This window comes from Coloeus monedula, assembly GCF_965178545.1.
Source record: "Coloeus monedula genome assembly, chromosome: 9".
Taxonomy (NCBI): Eukaryota; Metazoa; Chordata; class Aves; order Passeriformes; family Corvidae; genus Coloeus; species Coloeus monedula.
The window spans coordinates 1,434,924-1,454,501 of NC_138789.1; the positions used below are offsets into that span (position 1 = coordinate 1,434,924).

General features: G+C 51.3%; 1 protein-coding gene across 1 annotated transcript in view; it reads right to left on the reverse strand.

Moving 5' to 3' along the window:
• The window catches only part of PAPPA2 (pappalysin 2), a gene marked incomplete at both ends in the record, with an annotated part of 87,306 nt that overhangs the window by 16,756 nt on the left and 50,972 nt on the right, over positions 1-19,578 (reverse strand). Inside the window, 6 exons of the mRNA XM_082287186.1 lie at positions 198-307; positions 1,446-1,578; positions 2,286-2,454; positions 9,021-9,234; positions 11,531-11,708; positions 13,789-13,960. Coding sequence (XP_082143312.1) covers positions 198-307; positions 1,446-1,578; positions 2,286-2,454; positions 9,021-9,234; positions 11,531-11,708; positions 13,789-13,960 — 976 coding nt within the window. The remainder of the gene's footprint in view (positions 1-197; positions 308-1,445; positions 1,579-2,285; positions 2,455-9,020; positions 9,235-11,530; positions 11,709-13,788; positions 13,961-19,578) is intronic.

The following is a 19,578-nucleotide window of genomic DNA, read 5'->3' on the forward strand; positions in this document are numbered from 1 at the left end:
TGATAGCTGTGCTGAACTTTGGTATAGGAGAGCAGGAGGAGGCGTAGCAGCACCCATTGCTTGTCTTTCCAAGCCTGACCCTTCTCCACCTGAGGCAGGAATTTTGGGTTCAAACACCAGATGGAGAGAAAGGGAGGTTCCTTCTCCATGCTGCCAGCAACCCCCCCCCTGCTAGAAGAATTCATCTCCCCTCTTACCTGGACTCTGGTGGGCTGCAGCCGGTGGTCCATTGTCTCAGCAGTGACATTTTTGGGCAGTATGACGGGGTCGCTGGGAGGAATGATACAGGAAGGAATGCACACAGCACCTGTGGGAGGAGGGAGAGCCTTGAGGACCTCACCAGGATGCCATTTTAGCATACTCATATTAGCATACTCTAATGGCTAAAAAGCATCGATGTCTTATAGGAGGCCACCAGTGATAGTAGAGACAGACGTGGAGGGGACCCTTTTCCTCCCAGCCTGGGACAGCAATTCCTTCCCCAAATCCTGAATTATCCAAGAGCCCCCAGGAGTTGTGCCCAATTCTCTTCTCCCAGACGAAAGGAAAACTGAACACAGCCTAAGAGAAAGACTCCAACCTTGATGGCAGGACATGGGACCCAGCATGAAAATAAGTCTGGCCTGGATGTTATGTGATGTTTGCTGACATGCTAAGAAGCGTCTTTCACAATTTTCCTACCTCAGAGAATTCCCACTGCCTTCCCACGACCCAGGAGGAAAACAAGCTGCAAAAACCACCTTGGAAAACCAGGTGTGATCCCAGCCCTAATCCTAGCCTCATATCAGGTCTGTCCTGAGCTTAACCTCAGTAGTCCTTGTCATTAGACTCTCCTCAGCCTGGTTTGCTGGTGCGTTTGCTTCGGAGTAACACGGGCTGTGCTCGAGCATCCTGTCCAGAGGGATGCTAGACCAGATGCAATGACTACGGCTGAGTTGTTGCAGCTTTTCCTGAAAGCACAAAGCAGCCAGGTCCTGCAGGCAGAAATGGAGGATGCGGTCCCTCATCTGGTGAAAGTGCCCTGTTACACTCAGCTGTCACTGCAGCTTTTATGGCTCTTGTCTAGGACCTGTCACACGAACCCTGCAAACAGCAACAGACGCAGCAAGTGGAGAGATCTTGGGAAAGATGGAGGGTTACAGATCAGGAAAATGAAGGCAAAGAGCTGGGTTTACCCTAAAGACAATCCCTGCTGCTTCTGAAAAGAGAGATGCTTAATGCTGGAGACAGCTTTAGCTTTGGGTCTTGCCCAAGAGTGCAACCAGGGTGAGCACAAGGCTAAAGCCACCCCTGGCTCTGTGTTTATAAAGATGACAGAAGAGGAAACAAGATTTTTTTTTTTTTTTTTTTTATTTTGTGGGGACTGATACAGGAAAAGTCACTGTGATTCCCAACTCCCTGGGACGATTGAGTCAACACCAAGTTTGGCTTTCATCTGCCCTCACCTATGCCATGCCCCTGCTCACACTTGTACTCCACGAGATTCAGCTCCGGGGGTGGTGGGCAGGTGCCCCGCAAGCTCTCACACAGTTTGAACTCCTGTGTCCACAAGCCCTCCTTAGTGCAGATGATGGGAACCTGCAAAGCAGAGGGAGAGTGGCTGGCATTACTTGGCCTGCCTGGGCACTGCCCATCCCTGGGAAGCACTGTGCAAGGACGGCCCTCCCACCGGCCACGTCCAGATAAACGCTCCCCGAGGCAGCTGGGTTGCAGCCATCTGGTCCAGCCTATGTGCACTGACCCAAAAGCCAATGGTGTTCCAGCTGCTGCTGGATCCCACCAGAGGGAATCAGCCACACTTCTTTTGACAAGACCCCTTCCAAGCATCGGTAAGATACCAGGTGGAAGGGCTGGCAGGCAGCAGCCTCCATCCCCAGGGAAGCCCCTTGGTGAACACAACTGCTGCAGTGTGGTGCCATCATCCCAAGTGAATGCTTTCACAGCAGCTCCCAAAAGCCACTGGAAACCCGCTGCTTATGCTTTCTGACCCTTTTCACCCAACATGAGCCGGCTTGCTTAGGATCACTGCTTTCCAGACAAGGTCCCCAGGGAGCCGGCGAGCATCCCCAGGCAGTGGTGCACCTTGTGCCAACTATGGGGCCCAGCAAGAACAGTTTTGGGCTTGTAGAGGGTCTGCTCTTTGGTGGTACAAGGGTATTTGGCCTTGGGGATGGGTCAGACTGGTGCAGGGCCCCTCTGCACAGCAGGACACAGGGAGTCCTGCGCTTCCCAGGTGCTCTGACACATGAGGTGTGGTCAATGTCAGCCTCCCCCCAGACACTCACCTGCTGTTCCTGCTGCTCGCAGTTGAGGACACACTGGCTGTCCAGCTCAAAGCCCTGGGTGCAGTTGTACATGCCCTCGAAGACCAGGGGCGGGGGCTTGCACACCACGGGGACACAGTGTCCCTCTTCCCACTGCCCGCTCTCCAGGCACTGGACCTTCAGGAACTTCCTGGGGAAACACAGACACCAGACTGGCCTGCAGAACCCCAAACACTCCATCTTGGCTGTACCAGGCATCCCACAGATGTCAGGAACAGACTGAAGATACCTCTTCTGGAGCGCAATCACGCCCTGCCATGTGTAGGACTTTCCCACACCATACAATCCCTCATCGTGGGCACGTCCTTCCAGACGGACACCCCATACTTAACCAGGACCCTTTCTTCTCCTCACTGGGGAGATTGCATTGATCTAGGGGCACTGGCAAGACTTCCCTTGCACTCGCCACCCCACTGCTCCCTACCTCTTGTGGTGCCCCATAACCATTCCTCCCACAGTCCCTGCAGGTCCTGGGCTGCTTTGTCCCATCGCCAGTAGCTGCATAGTTTGCTGTATGGAGTTTGCCTTCACCACTAAAAATCCTCTGGCCTGTGCCCAGCTACTCCTGAGGCTCCTCTTTGTAATCCAGCCAGATATGTCAATCCCACTCTTGCCAAGGGGTTGCCGTGCCACAGCACACCAGTACCACCCTGTGCTGCTAAAACAGCCCAGACACAAACTACGGAGGGAAGGAGGGAAGGAGGGAAGGAGGGAAGGAGGGAAGGAGGGAAGGAGGGAAGGAGGGAAGGAGGGAAGGAGGGAAGGAGGGAAGGAGGGAAGGAGGGAAGGAGGGAAGGAGGGAAGGAGGGAAGGAGGGAAGGAGGGAAGGAGGGAAGGAGGGAAGGAGGGAAGGAGGGAAGGAGGGAAGGAGGGAAGGAGGGAAGGAGGGAAGGAGGGAAGGAGCAGAGCCCACCCACTTTTCAGTCTCCCATCCCTGGCACTGGTAGACACACTACATCTTTTACACAGAGGCATCAAAACTGGTGAGGCATCAGGCTGGCTCTCTTGGCAGAGAACGTGTCACCACCTTGATGGGCTTTACCTGAGCCAGAGCTGATTGCTCCATCCTTAACGAGACTTTTCCCCCACTCCTGACCTCCTCTACTAGACAGCACACTCCAGCTGCCTGCCCCTGCCCTCTCCCACCACGGGTGCCAGCAAGCAGGGCTCCAGGCGCCACGTTAGGGAGTTTATAGCCTGCCACAGGTATGTGCAGAGGGCCGCCAGGGGTTAGAGGAACTCCTGGGGGAAGGCACTAAATTGCCCCTGGTTTTGACAGAGCATGGGGCCACCTATGTGCCCCCTAACACCTGATGCAGGGTCATGACATTGTGTGGGGCCACCCAGCTGCCCCTCAACACAGGGTGCAAGGTCACACAGCCTGGAGAAGCAAGGGGACCCTGTTTGCACCCCACTGCCAGACCAGGGGTGCTCCCTGTCAGATTTCTGCTGGGAACTCATGGATGAGATATTTTAGAGGTTTTTGAAGCATTCTCATATTTTAACATAGCTGCAGCTCTTGGAGAGTCCCCTTCTCCCTTCAGAAATCAGGGACCTGTTTTTTCTCAAGACCGTATAAAGGGGCAGTGGGTGCCTGCCAAGGTCAATGCGGGCTCCAGCAGGTAACACGGAGGCAGGCAGGGTAGGGAATGGGCCACAGCAAGTCCACTGGCACAGAGCTCTGCACAAATCTTCCCACCAGCCCACCTGAGCAGTGAGGGTTGCTGCAATATCACCCAAGCAGCGGCAGCAGCCTTGGATTAACTAAGGGAGCTGCAACTATGAAGTGTTTCAGAAAGCTGGTGAGGCGGAGGGACTCTGGATTCCATTGTAGGCATCTGTGGTTTCGGTCCATTCCTCATTTAACTCTCTCATTTGCCTGCCCTTTCCATGAGGATGACAGCCACTGCCTCACAAAGATGTCCCCATCAGACTTTGCCTTCTCCCAAATCTGACTGAATGCTTTGCTCTGCCTAACGTTCAAGGTAAGCAAAGGCACGTGCCAAGAAGTACTAATCCATGCTGCATATCCAGCTCCACAAGTAGCACTTTCCCCTTCTTGAACTTCCTGGCTCACGGGGTGTGATCCAGCTGTAGGACTGGCAAGGGGGAAAGCACTGGGGGTTACGGAGATAGAAGCAAACCGGTAGTGGGAAGTCCCTGCAACAGCAACACCTCAGGCACTGAGGCAGCTCCTTTGAAGACCAGGAGCATCCCAGCCACACGTGACTTCTCACCGGCCACTGCACCTCCCTGCTGCTCTCCCAGTCGTGGCGGAGGCCCTGTGCCCAGGAAGGCCTGGGGAGGTGGGTCAGCCATGGGGAGGACACGCTGTGGCAGCTGCACTTTGCACAGGTGCAGGCTGTGGTTTGCAGCCCTGTCATCCTCACAGGGGCTCCTCGCTTTGATGTGGTGCTGGAGTGACCCCAGTGGGAGCCAGCACCGTGCACGGCCTCTCACACCTCTCCCCATGGCCTCTCACACCTCTCCCCCTAACCTGCACCCCCCTCCAGAGCACCTTGCTCTTGGAGGCTCGACCCACTGCCAGCATCCATCCAGGGACTTCAAACACAGCCCAGGCTGAGCCCGGAGTAGAGGGTGGGATGTGGACCACTCCCACATATAGGAAATAAGCAGTTCATGTGGAAGCATGGAGAAGGGAAGGGAGAGGCTTTTAGAAAGAAAGTATATACCGAAATACACACAACTTCATAGAAGCTTGACATTTCCGGACCCCCTCCCACCCCCTAACTTCTTCTGATCTGGGTCAGCGGCACTTCTTGAGGATTAACAAGGAAGCCAGGAAAATCAGAGTCAACCCTCCAACCAGGCAAGCCTAGTGGACAGAGGAGGCAAGGAGACATCTGAGGCCAGCGAGGGCTGTCTCTGAGGTGAAGGAATGAGCACTTGCCCAGCTCCAGGAGCTGAGCATGCAGGGCCTGGCAGGGATCCAGCCATCTTCTGAGGCAGCCAGCCTGGGGGGAGCGGGTTTGCTGTGCAGGAATGGTGACAAATGAGTCTGAAGCCTCATCTTCTATGGCAGGAGACTTATGGCTTCAAAGAGAATAGGGGGAAAAGAGAGATTTGTCAGTAAATGGAAGGGAAGCTGCACCAGTGTGCGGGACTCTCTGCTGCTGTGCTCCGAACAGCCTGGCCAAGCTGGGCTGTAAATGCTCAGAGACCTTAGAGGTGGAAGTGACAGAGGAACCTGGTTGACAGCCTGGGTTTTCTTTACCTGGCTCTTTGGCCCCCACAGCTGTGTGTGTTTGCCTTTTATCTGCAAGGGGCCAGACATGGGCAGAGGCAGCGAGTGCCTTTGTGCCCACCTCACCTGTGCCTGGTGCCCTACTAAGCTGCAGTGCCCCTGGGTTAGAGGCCGTCCTGCTTGCCCAGCTGTGAACTTTCTGGTTTCCAGTTCCCGGTCTGCTGACTCCTTCCAGTCCCCATTTTCTCCTCCACACTCTCCCACCTCCTCTCCTTCTTCTTCCATGGTCTCTGCAGTTTTTGAGCAGGGGGAGAAGGAAGAGGGACCGACATCTCCATGGAAGCTCACTGGGGACTGTGCTGGGCTCCCTCGATCTCTGGTCAAAATGCAGGCTGAGACTTTCAAATCTGCCTGAAAATGCCCAAATGGTTCTTTGCTTCATTCCCTCAAGCTAGCAGAAGGAGCTCAACCCCTCACAAAGGCTGCTTGGAGATCACCAAATCTCTTATCTCCAGGGAATCATCCCACAATGGGCAAGTGAAACAAGTCCTCTGAAGGGTCTGACCTCTTAGGTCCCCAAATTGAGAGCATCCTCCCAATATCACAGTGCTCCTCTAAAGGATCTCCTAGCTATTATCACACAATCATGGATCTGTCTTGGGTTGGAAGGGACCTTAAAGATCATCTTGTTCCAACCCCCTTGCCATGGACAGGGACACCTTCTACCTGACCAAGCTGCTCCAAGCCCCATCCAACCTGACCTTGTCTATTCTTGTCAGAGAACTGCTTCAGATGGCACTTCTCATGCTGGGAACAACAGCAAGGAGCACTGTGGGCGTGATGCCCTTTTCCCCAAAGTATCTGACACCCCTGACTTTCAGGCCAGTGCTTTTCAATGCTACAGCTCTGGGTGATGCTGAACATTTCTCCTTGACAGTTCACATCTTTGTGTGATCCAGGTGATGGGTTGGTACTGCCATGGAACAGGTCCTGCCTGAATCCAGAGAGCTCCCATCACGAAGCACAAATGTGCATGCTAAGTTTCACTTACTACCCTTCCTCTGGAATTAGAAGTGCAGTGCCTTGGCAGCTGGAAGCCGGGCTGTTACATGGCCTCTCCAGGCTGATAACAGATCTCCTTTAGGAAGAGTCAAAGAAGCTTTACCCTTCATGTCAGCATTGTCAGTCAGATTAATCTGCCAGCAGGAAGGCAGCAAATTTCTGGCAGGATCTTGATTACACGATCAGTATTTCCTCAAGGATCCCTTGCTGACAAGCAGCGACTTCCCAAGGGCCTTTCCTCACCCAGGTTAACAGACAAAAGCATCTCCGAGACAACTGATTTCTTCATCCCTTTCTCTTCAGCTATGGGAAATGAAATTTCAACTATGATCTCAGCCCCTTCTAAGCATCCTTACGGCTTCTGAAGTAAAATTCAACTGAAAAAACAGAAGTGAGGGAATTGCATGAACATCCATGTCCAAGATCATCTTGGCTTGCACACAGACAGCTGGGTCCCAACCACGATTCAGGCCCGCATAAGGTGGGCACCTCCACACCAGGAGCAAAGTTAGAGCTGGAAGAACAATCAAAGGAAGCCTGACTATTATTCCAAGGGTGAAGCTAGTTAGTGGGCATGAGGAATCTTCAGTGTCAGTCACAGGTTATGCTTGACTTTTGTCCAATATATAGTACACAGAGAGTCTTGCTTCCTTCCGTGCATCGACACCTGTATGGCACTAAATCCTTTAGCAAGGCTTGTGCTTGCTGGGTTGGTGGAAAACAGGGAGACAATAGATCAAGAACTCAGTTTTCTGAGCCCAAAGAGACAGCAGAAAACCCCAAAAACCTGATGTCCAAGCCACCAGCTCAGACCCTACTTTCACACCAGCACATCAGGAACTTGAACCTCATCAGTGCTGGTTGCTTCCAGAACTCTCCATCACCTCACTCTCTCCAAAACTGGCATGATCAAAGAAACCAACCTCTCACTTGGGCTGCTCCCACCCTCTCCTTGCCAGTACTGAGACACCAGAAGGAATTCCAGCAATCCAGGAACTGACTTAATGGCTAGCAGCTGCTACACCCCACCAAGGGGTTTGTACTCCTGCTGAGTGTACACCAAGAGCTCCTGATGAGACGGTACAATGACATTTACAAGTCCAAGGAAAGGTTTTCACTTGGGGTGGGCCACTCATATAGGAGTTAGTCTGCATGACAGGAAAGCAATACTTTCCCTGGTTTTGTGAATGTGGTTTTTGTATTCCACCGTCAGAGATGTCCGATGAAGGAGCAGCAATGACAATTGCAAATGTGAAAATGTGATGTCAACACACATTGCTATGAAAACATAAACCACTTTGCATGATTCTCCTTGACTTGTCTCACAGGCTGCCCAGACCCACGTGGAAGTTACTCACACATCAGAGGAGCCTCGGGATCTCCCAGGGGTCATCATTTTTGCCAGCAGCTGCTGCAGCAGGACAAGAGGGGGCCTAATTTTGCAAGCTGAGTGGATCTGTTTGAATGCCCAGTGCCTGCAGTGCCACAGGCATGAAAGCTGCTCTAGAGTTTGCAAAGCAGTCCATGTGATTGCAGCCATAATCACCATTTGCTCAGCTCCCTTTGGCCCAAGAAATGCTCCTAACACTGTGAAAAGCTGTTTACAGAAACCACTTCCTTCATTACAAGGCAAGAAATTTGGCAACTGCTTCCCACTGCACAACAACTCTACCCCAGAGCAAAGAAGAGATGAAGTCTGCATCCAATTAAAACTGGAAGGGGGCATTAAACAATTAACACATAATTACCTGATTTGGGCTAGAATCAAGACTCTGGGGAGGACCCGGCCAGTGCCAGGGAATCTTTATTGACCAAACCCAGTGGGGACTTCGGCTGGAGGAGTCACAGACAAAATACTGCTTTACTCCCCAGCATCGCGACACTGGCTGAGAGCAGGGCTAGCGAACCACCAGGAATTTTTCCCCAAAGCATCAGGAAAAATCTTCCCCCATTGAAATGCCAATGCTACAGATTAAATTTAGCTGAGAGGCACAGCGGGTGAGACGTTAGCCCTGACAAAACACAGCCATTCATTCTTGCAGTGCCTCCGTTCTACGTTTTACCGCTTTTAGGACAGACAGGAGCTCCAGGAGTCTGCCAACATCTTGTAAATGTCTAATTACCTGAGAGTCTGCAAACACTTAATTTGGTGCTTAACTTTCACCAGTGAGGTGCACAGGAAGATCTGCTTGTTTCAGGTCAAAGTGCTTAACCCACACGTGTGTGCAACAGCACCTCGTTCCCACCGGGTTCACCCAGACCAGGGAATGCCTCTTGTATTTTGAGAAATCTCTCTGATCACAGCAAGCTGTTCTGCCTTCTACCTATCAAGTCAGGTCTTTGAGACTGCCATCATCCTATCACCTCTGCTCCTTGAGCACACTGGGAGGAGGAAAGAAATGGTGATAACAGACCTACCACAGACTTACTTCTTAGGCTTGTCCGCTGCGTTCTCGGCCACGTGGTAGCCAGGCTTGCACTTATAGCGACAGACTGAGCCCACATCGTGGTTCCCCTGCAGGCACCGAGGGACCAGGAGCTTGGCGTTGGCCACGGCGGGAGGCGCGTCACATTCCAGCTTGCAGTAGGCTTCGGGCAGCGACCAGAGACCATCCTCCAGGCAGGTGAGCCACTGGTTTGTTCCTGACCCCAAAAGAGAAGCAGCGTGTGGGGTTACAGCTGAGCCAGGGATGGAGCCCCGCTGAGGGGAGTTCAGAGCAACCAGCAGAAGTCCTCTTGTTAGAGTGTATACTGATACCAAAGGGGGCAACAAACATGAAGACCGCAGACTCCATCGCCTGCTTGGTCAGGCTATAGCAGAAAATACTTGAATGCAGACAGAAGTATGGAAGGGTCAACTTCTAGAGGTTGGAAAAAGGGCCTTGGTTCTGCAAATCTCCCCAGATCTTTCCCTTAAACTTGCCCTCTTCAGTGGTGCCTCAGGACAGCCAGGGGCCTTTGTGTAAGACACCTCTCTGTCATGTTCAGTTCAGCCCCCCTTCATTGTCCCCAAGTGCTTTTTGCAGCTTGTCCTTACCTATGCTGATCAAGCTGTCATACCCTACTACAGGTGCAGTGCAAGATCACAGAACCATGGAATGGCTTGGGCTGGAAAGGACCTTTAAAGGCCATCTGGTCCAACCTCCCTGTGCCATAGGCAGGGACATCTTCCACCAGATGAGGTAGCTCAGAGCCCTGCCCAACCTGGCTTTCAATGTTTTTAGGGATGGGGCATCTATCTGGGCAACCTGAAAGTCAAGAGGATGGAAAATGCCACAAGGACAGATGTGGGAGGCTTCACTGGTGGGAATTCAAACCACCCATCATTAGAGGTTTGGGTTGAGCATTACAGCCCAGCTCTTTGTTGTCCCTGGTAGACCCAGCTAAATGGGTGGCCAGAAACTGCTCGGCTCTGGGTGCCTGCGGGAAGTGCCCAGGACTACAACACCCACATAGTGTGGATGATGGATAGTTCACTGGGAACTACTGAGCAAGAAAAAGAGCTGGACTGGAGTGAATGGGACTCTTCCTACTGAGAGGTTTGGATCAGCACGTTTGTGGCGCAGCCAGGCTGCTCTACAATTCCTTCAAACATTCCTACAGAAATGCTTTTGGAGCGGAGACAAGCTCACATCTCTACTCAACGCTTGTGTTCCTCATGGGTCAAGGCTGCCAAGGGTCACGTCCCACCTCCGAGTGCCACACAGCCATGTCATCCTTTCCTTGCCTATTCTTAGCGTTTATTAGCCTTGACAGCTTGCTTGTAAGGATGCAAGTCTTGGGGGGGAAAAAGCATGGAGCATGTCCCTGCCTCAATGGCTCAGTTGTGTCAGCTGGACTCCAAGAGTTTCCCCACATGGCTTGGCAGCCTTGGCCAAGCACCTCCAGCCATCATGCTGGAAGTCACCCAGGGGCGCATCAAGGGGATGCCTTCCCACTGAGGGAGCCCACGGCAAACCTCACAGTGACTGCAGCTGTGAGTGAAAGATCAGATTAAAGCTCTGCCCTCAGTTGACCAACCCTAGGCAATGGGCATCAGTTCGTGCAGGATTTGTGTTGTTGAGATGACATTCGCATGCTACCCTTTGATCAGCTCACTCTGGGGATCTGCCACCATCCTCCCTGTCATGAAAGGAGACCTTAATTCTCTGCGGTTTTTGCTCCTTAGATTTAACTTTTAAAAAAAAAAAAAAGAAGTAAACAATTCTCATACATTTCAGTTATAAATGTCTCCATAAAATAGGGCACCCATTAAAATGATTTGTTGTATGTGATTTTTCAGAGCAAAGGCACTGGTGGAAATTCACAAAGTCCCAATGCTCGAAGCTGTCAAGGCAATTATCCCTGAAATCCCATCCAGCTCAGCCCTTGCATAGACAGAACAGTAGCTCTCTTTCTCTGACTTGGCTTAAAAAATTCCTGCGGCTACCGATGGAGTCGGCAGAATGAAAGCCAGGCCATGGTGTGTCTGGGTGGTGAACATCTCCCAGACCTCTCTGCAGCTGTGGGCATCGGTCTCTATGGCCTTATACAGCCCCAGGCCCCCTGAACCACAGGCTTTCCCAGAGCCACCAGGCACAGAGCCACTTCTGGCTCTCTGAAGTCCTGTCTGCCTGCATGCTGCTTGTCTCCATCACCCTGATGCTGGAGGCTGGACCAGTTATCAGGAGAGGACATTGCTACACCCGGAGGTGGATGAATAAAGGCTGCCTGCCAGGGGATGGGAGTCAGAGGGAATTATCCCCACACTAGGATGCCTCTGCTCCAGGGGGAGGGATACCCATAGTTTCAGGAAGCATCACAAGAGCCCATCCAGCTGGCAGAAGCCAGGAAAAGTGAGAAATTCCAAGTAGCAATGCTCTGTTTGAACTGCTTGGGACAGGCATGGAAAGGTAGCATCAAAAAGGGTGGTTAAATGTCTCGACACTCCAGACCATACCTTGAAGCTTGGCTGGGGGGATGCAGGAGAAGGAGCATCTCTGCAGGTAGGTGGTCCCCGTGGGGCAGGAGAACTCGGCATAGTACACGTGGGACTGGTCAGGGACACGGCAGTCAACGGGGTCACAAGTCACAGATCTGTCCCACTGTCCCGAACTGCACGTCAGCACCACCTCCTGCTGCAGAAAAAGCAAAGCTCCATCAGACTCCCAAAGGGAGCTTTGACCTACAGGTGTGCCACCACAGCAGAAAGGTCTGAGCCAAGTTTCAGGACGAGGAAAGCTTTCCAACATTTTTCCTCCCCCACTGTGCCCTTTCTCCCCACTCCAGACAACAAATCACGAAGCCCTGACCTGCTCACAGGGAGATGTGTGGGGTGTGAGAGCAGCACATGTGCCTTGGGGTAACAATCCAGCCACTGTGCATGTTATGTTGTCTGGCCACATTAAGGAAAAAAGGAAAATCCCTTCAAGATACACTGAAACCTCTTGAGCTAAGCTGTTCCCAGCTCTGTGCACTGCAATTTCCTCCCCTAAAAGATCAAGTCTTACTTCAGCTGTTGTCAGAAAGCTCTTCTGTTGATTGTTTTCCCCTAAATGTACCAATTCCCTCATGCCTCAGCCCACAGACCCCACTGAAATCATATAAACTCATTTACAAATCCTAATTATACAGCCCCTCTTACTCAACTGGGCAACTGCCTGACATCAAAAACCACCATGGTCCCACCACTAAATATGGTCAACATGTGCTACAGGCTTCATCAAAACCAAGTGGTGGATGATGGTTTGCTGTGAGCAACCGGGTTTAGTGCAAGGTGTTCCTAGCCACAACGGGGGGCTTGGACCAAGTGATCTTCTAAAGGTCCCTTCCAACCCCAACTGTTCTATGGTTTCCATTCCCAAACTGCTAGCCCCAGCCCAGCAGCCCTCAGCCAGGGGCTGCAGACCAATATTCCTGATGTCCCTTCACTGGCTGAGCACAGCCGAGCACATGACCTTATCCTCCCAACCACCACGTCTTGATTGAACCTGGATGTGGTGGCTCTGAAGGACATCATTAAATCTGAGTCCAGCACTCCCAAGTGTGCAGCAGGATCATAGTGTAGCTGAACTAGGTGGAGAGGATGCTTAGGAGAAGAGCTGTGTGCATTTTCCTAAACAGGGTCACAAGCCAGTCATCACTGCAACATCCCTGGAGGGCTCAGGGCAAGGCACTTGCAAGCTGCCCTCTGCTGTGACAGCCACTTGGGGTAAAGCTCTGTTCAGAAGTTTCCCATCTCACTGCCAAACACAGGAAAACTGTCACCCGAGGCAGATTTATTTTGTGTGGTTTCATTTCGGAGAATGGGAACATTTTGTTTTCCCTGGGCATGCCTTGGCCCACAGACCCCGTGGCCATGTAATTAATGACCTCCCAGTGATGAGCAGCGCATCTCCAGCTGTCCTGGTGCATTTCCCAGTGCCCACCTCTCCTTTGGCCAACACTGCAGCGTGGGAAACCTGCCTGCCAGGTGTCACAAGCAGATCTCCAAGGAGAGGAAGGGTCACCCTGCTGACATGGCCCAACCCACTTCTGTCTGAACCAAGCAAGCCCACGCTCTCGCTCAGTCTGGCATGTAGGCCAGCTCAGCCCCAGAGACTCCTGTTCCCCCCTCCAGAAACAGCCTAAGGACAGGACGCTCTGTCCCTACACCCCTGCCAAGGTGACTGCCTGGACCAAAGCAGCTCAGTTCCCAAGGACACATCATCCCAGGTCTCCTCAGTCAACAGCTAAGAGCTGTGCTGGCTCGTGACTTTAATGAGGTAACCCCCAACCCTCTGCAAAGTGGGACAAACTCTTTCACGGTGACCTCTGTGCCATTATTGCAACACAACACAAAGGAAGAAAAGCTCTCCATGCTCTCAGCTGCCTCTAAATATAGTTGCTCTGCAATGACTTCATTTTTTCCTGAGCCACTAACTTCAGCTTTAAGAGAGAAAACATCCCAGGGACGTTTAACTCTCCAAGCAATGTCCGTCTGGAAAGCAAAAGTATCGACCTCTCCCTCTGCTGGGGTGCATCACCCTGACTTGGGACATTCCCTGCATCAGCCTTTAGGCTGGCTGGAGCTTCAGTGAGCTGGGATTTGCTGGGAAAGCAGCAAAAAGGTCGGGGCTGGAGGAGCAAAGTGGTCTGTGCTCTCTCCAGCCACCTCAGGGTGGTTAAATCTTTTTCATCTAGGTCTTGGTCCCATGGGCCATCCTGAGGCCCACTCACCTGTGTGGAGCCCAGCTTCTTCCCACCACTGGAGTGGAGGACGAAGCCCTTTTCGCAGGCAACGGTGCACGTCATGTGCCTCGGGCCGTCGGAGCTGCAGTTGAGGGTGGCAGCGTGAGCCAGCGGTGGCCGCGTACAGCTTCCCGATCCTGTGCAGGAACCATGGGCACAGCTGTGGAGGAGAACAGAGGAGGGATCAACCAGTGGCTCCCAGGACTACTTCAGCAAGGAAGGGCTCTCTCCAGGAGGCACTTGTGTGGAATGAATGCTCAGCGGGTCACAGATGCCCAGAGATGCACACCTATCCCTCACAGCTCCAGCTTCTTCCAGGCTTGAAGTCTCCTGACAATGATGTCAGGAGAGTACTTCATCACAACTCTGTTTCAGCTGGACTTCATCCCAGCCCACACCTTCTCACCAACCTCCACCATGCTCTTCCAAGCTGATGAAAGGAGGCACAGCTCAACGATATTCCAAAATTTGTGCGCCTGCACACAGGCACAGAGTGTGCACGCTGCCGGGCACCAAAGGAGCTCACTGCAGGTAGACCAAGAGAACAAAAGGAGGGAGGTGACAAGGAGAGGGGAGCCAGAAGCTATACCTTTGTCTAACCTTTGAATCAGATATGTCAAACTCTCTATAGGATACTGGAGAATCCAGCTCCAAGGAAAGGTTTAGCTAAGAGGAAACCTCTGCAAATATTAGGGAATCATCTTTGAGACGTTCTTCAGGTCCTGTGCAGTCCCCCTTCATATCCATACAGCTACACCACAGCCTGTGGTGGAAGGGAGGAGCTGGATATACCACTGGCTCCTCAACCCCACTCCTGTCACCTTCCCCCTCTGCTCTGATGGTCTTCAGCACCTCTGCTCTTCCCACAGGCCAACACAGCACCCCAAGCCTATGCATGCTGATGCCAGGCTCTTGGGGACCAAGACCATCTCAACATGCACCTGTCCAGCTCCACAGCCTCAACCACGGCCACCAAGGTGAGATGCAGCTAAAGGGAAGAATAACCTTCCCCTCAGCACCACTGCAAGGTGCAAGAGGTCCCAGGAAAGTTTGCAATGCATCACCCATTCCTTGGTTTGCAATGCATCGCCCACACCTCCTCCTCATCACGGCAGCAGTCATTAGGTACTGACTATTCAAGCATCCCAATTCCATAATGAGAACCAGTGCTGGCCAAAGGGTTACAGTCTCCATCAGTGAAATGCAGCCAGTCGATTAATTACCTGGGATGGAACTGGGACAAGATGTAGGGCAATACAACAGCTCCATCAGCCTGGCTTTATCTGTTACCAGGTGATACAGGTGCAACACCCGACCCCAGCCCTCCTCAGTCAGGGACAGAGGTGCTGCATGCTCAGGCAATGATCGGGGAGAGAAGGGAGGGAGCTGTACCTGAATGCCTCGCTCTCCTCTGCTCCCTGCTTGGCACAGGGCTGCCGGCTGTTTTCAGGCACTGCCTTTCTCCCAGCGAGGCAGAGGCCTCTGCCTCTTGCCTTTACTCAACGTTTCCAGCCAAGGATGCACAGAGCTAGAAATACCACAAAAGACACACACACACAAAAAAAATAACCCCAAAAACCAGCAACCCCCAAAAAAACCAAATGGGTACCGACGCAGACGTTAAGGGAACGCAATGTGCTGTTGACTCTGGACAAGTCCACCGAGCCAAAGACATGGTGGAAACCTGCAGGCCACAGCCCCAAAAGAGCCGGTGGGCACAGGAGGGGACCACAAAGGAGAACAAGAAGAAAGGGGCTGTTTTTTCAATGCAGACCTGTTTATGAAGTGAGAAATGGTTTCAGGGCAGCTGCTGCAAATTCTTTCACTAGCTTATATTTCCATTTGCTTCCTTTTTAAAGAATTTGTTTTATGAGTGCAGCGTTTGTCAGGTCATTAGCTTCTGAGGGCATCTGGTACCAATTGTAGCCCTCTCCCCTCCCCTCCCGCAGTCACCTTCTCTGGGCAGTTGCTCTGCTCCCTGCCTGTGCCCCTGGCTCCTACTTGCTCCTGTCCCCAGTTCCACTGCCCAGTGGATTGAACCACTGTCCTAAACTTCCCTGTGTGTTTGTCTCTGGGCACCCACATCCTCTTTCCAGCCTCGCTTCTCCATTCCATCTCCTTCCTCACCAGTCAAAGGTACACAAGGACATGCAACCTTTCCACCAGACCAGGCTGCTCCAAGCCCCCTCCAAACTGGCCTGGAACACCTCTAGGGATGGGGCAGCCACAGCCTCTCTGGGCAGCCTGTGCCAGGGCCTCAGCACCCTCACAGCCCATGGTCAGGGTGTTGAGTTACGGAGCTCGCGCCCATCGCGGCACGGGTTTGAGGGCGTGCCGTGGCATCCTCCAGATGCATCCAGGCCAAGTGCTTGGCTGGAGCAACTCTGCTGGTGCTGCTGGAGAGACAGCACGTTGTCTGGGGCAGCCTTGGCAGTCGGGACAACACTGTTATTAAGTAACAATTAAACGAAGCGCTAATCCTTTTGAGCGCTACCGGGGACATTTCGGTTTTCCACCAGTTCAGAAACGTAACCAGCAGTGTGGTAGAAAGTAGATCAAGATTATCAGCAGGTTTCTTACGTATTATAAATACAAAATGTTACACAGGGTAGTTATGCATAAGAGATTGATAATTACAGGTCATAACAGCAAAATATTTCTGTTTATATACATCACATATATAAACACTCACGCACATGTTCTGTATGGGCATTAGAAATACTAGAAAGGTTTGGGTTTGAAAAATTACCTTTCTCTTTGTCCCCAAAGATGACTAGCTTAGCACTGTTTTCTCTGTGATTAACAACACCCCTAATCCTACAAATACCCCCTAGATTTTGTTTTGGAAATGATCCGAGACCAAGCAGCTCAAATTCTGAGCAGCTGTGCTTGTCCCACACCTAGCTTTGAAGTCTGGTGCTGCTCTTCCAGACCAGAAGGGGAGCTCACATCACTGAAAGCTGTCTGATTTTCTCAAATATATCAATAACATTAAGAAATACATATCAACGCAACCTGCAGACACTGCCTTGATTGCTTCCTTTATCAGCATCATCACAGCTATCACTGCCGTACTTGGGGCCAGGACACTTTTGAGCCTGATGGGGAACGAGTGCAGGTCAAAAGAGAAAAGAAGCCCTGTGATCTGGCCTCATCATGATCCACATGCTATGCCAGGGCTCGGGTAAAGTGATGGAATAAATGACAGCTCCCAGACCCTGGAACACCCTAACAAAGGCTGGACAAGGAAATGGTGCAGTTAGCCCAGTTCTGATCTCAGCATGAAGGAGCTCTTTCTGCTTTTGATAATAAATGAAATTCCTGTATCACAGCTGCAAACTCTTGACTTCTGCCCATTTCTGATTCAGGCCATATAAGATGTGGGACAAGCCAATATTTTTTTACTTTTTTTCTGCCCAAAACATCAAAAAAAATTTCCACTTCTATCCCAGCATCTTTTGAAGCTCAAACTAATGATTTGTCAACAACATTTTTACAAAATATCAAGGTTTTTCTCCTAACTTATTTCATGTCAGCACAAGCCTGCACGATACCCTGGGCTCACCAAGTCCCACAACTTAAACATCAAAGAAAGTTTCAGGTCTGGAAATCTGTGAAATTCTGCCTAGTGATGGCCCTAACTGCTCCAGAACGGTAAGAGCTTTGTTCTGAAATGGGAACAATTCTATAAACTAGAGCAAAGCTTTTCCTTTGGAATCCTTCATCCTTCTAGAATAAAAGCAGCAATAGAGCGTGTTAAGCCAGTGGTGGCAAAGCTAGTACGGTAATACTACTTTGTTGTGACAAATCCCAAATTCTCAAAAGCTGAAATTTCATGTTTTACAGCAATTACTTAATGCAACACAGAAAACACGGATGGATTTACCCACGTCAATTTAAGCCAAGTGAAATGCAGTGCAGCTGCCTAAAGTATAATAAATCATCTGCACATTGCTTCAGTGTCTGCTCAAGCTTTCAACCCCAAGATTGCTGCTGAAACATCCCTTATCATCAAGCTCCAACTCTCAACAGCAGAAACTTGTAAGTTCTTCTCATGGTGCGAATTTTTGGGAGAGGGGGGTTACAGGAGATGTTGACAGAAAAGTAAAGGCTCCAGCCAAATCTCCTGAAGTTAAAAGTCGTCACTGCACATACTCTGGTGGAGTCTGGATTGTAACACCCAGCATCAGCGAGATAAAAGGCGTTTACCCCAGTGCGGTCTAGCAAAAGAGAATAGCTAGGAAATGAGAAAAGGTGTTTTGGAAATACTTGGGAATGTCTCCCTTCGGGCGTGTTTCCCGCGAAGGTGAAAGGTCCCACTTTTCCAGTCAACCTGATGGCAACCATCCTTGTGGGAGCAGGCTGCGTGTACAGACCCAGCGGTGGTGATGGCTTCTTGATTACAATCTGCACTGAGGTTGCCATCTCAAGAAAAGGTGTTTGCTTCCGTACGTGACTCCAAAGGAAACTTTGCAAAAAATAACATCCCTGTGAGTCATCTGCTGTCATCTGCCTCAGAGACAGAAAAAAGGCCCCAGTAAGACATCAAATGACCTGTTGGCCCTCTGTAGCCATAGCAGCAAAGAGGGGAAAAAAAGAAGGAAGAGTAGATAAATGCATTTCCAGGCAGTTCCTTTCCATGTTTTTTTTGTTGTTTGCTACACCAAAATAATTGTGTAGAGGTACAGAAAACGAGGTTGAATGGGATGTCAGGTTTGGTCTAGTCACCTTCCCAACCCAAGCCAGGACAGGCCGCACCCAAAGAACATCTTTATCCCTATCAGATCTCCACAGGAACACACTCTACCTCATTTTCTCATCTTGTCCAGAGGAATTAATTTCTGAGCCACATCCATCACCATGAAAGACACAAAAATAGCAGAGGGATTTCAAAAGGGAGCTGCAAGCAGAAGCCATAGCTGGGCTGCAAGGCTTCTGCTGTAAGATTTAAGAACGAAAAAGTATTTATCATGACAGAGAGGAGACAGTGAGAGCATGTGATGGCTCTGTACAGACACACTGACACAGAAGAGTTCTCTGCTGGCAGGAGGCATTCAGACCTTTCCGACAAGGACGGAACAAAAGCAACAACTTTCATCTTGAAATCAGAGGCACCTTCTCAGCAGAAGGGGTTACTGGATATGAGAATAGCTCAGCAGGGGATATGGTGGACTCATCACCTCCTGCAGCTCGTGACAGGAGATGAGAGAACCTTCTGAAGGATGCATTTAATGCAGTTCCTGTGAAGAATCCCTGTGCCTGTGTACGGCATCAGGAAAGGCAGGGCAGAATGGGGGAGACTGGCTGTAGCCGAACACCGAGGGCTCTGCTGGCAAACCTGGGCTCTCCCGGTGCTTGCTCCCTTCTCCACTGGACATGGGAAGGACAGAAGGCTTCGTGTGATTCATACAAGGTCCGTGCTGGTAAGAGAACAAGGAATCGAGATCAGGTTCCAGGGTACCACTGGGAGGTGACGCCTGTGGCAAGGTCAGAAAGGAAAGGTGCCTTGCACCTCGCACAACTGCTCTGTGCTGTAACTCACATTCCCTCGAAGGGCCAGGGCTCAGCTCTGCTTGGAACAAGTGTGTCAGACCGGGGTGCTCCTTTCCAGGAGGTGACACCAAGCACCCTGTTTCAAAGCTGTTCAGCTACTGTGCTCGACTCAAGATCAAATTGGTGAAAAACTTGTGCTGGGACATATTTTTCCCTAGGCGAGACTGGCTACTCTCAGGGAAAGGCAGAAAACCTCTTGAGCATCCCCAAAAAAAGCCCATACAC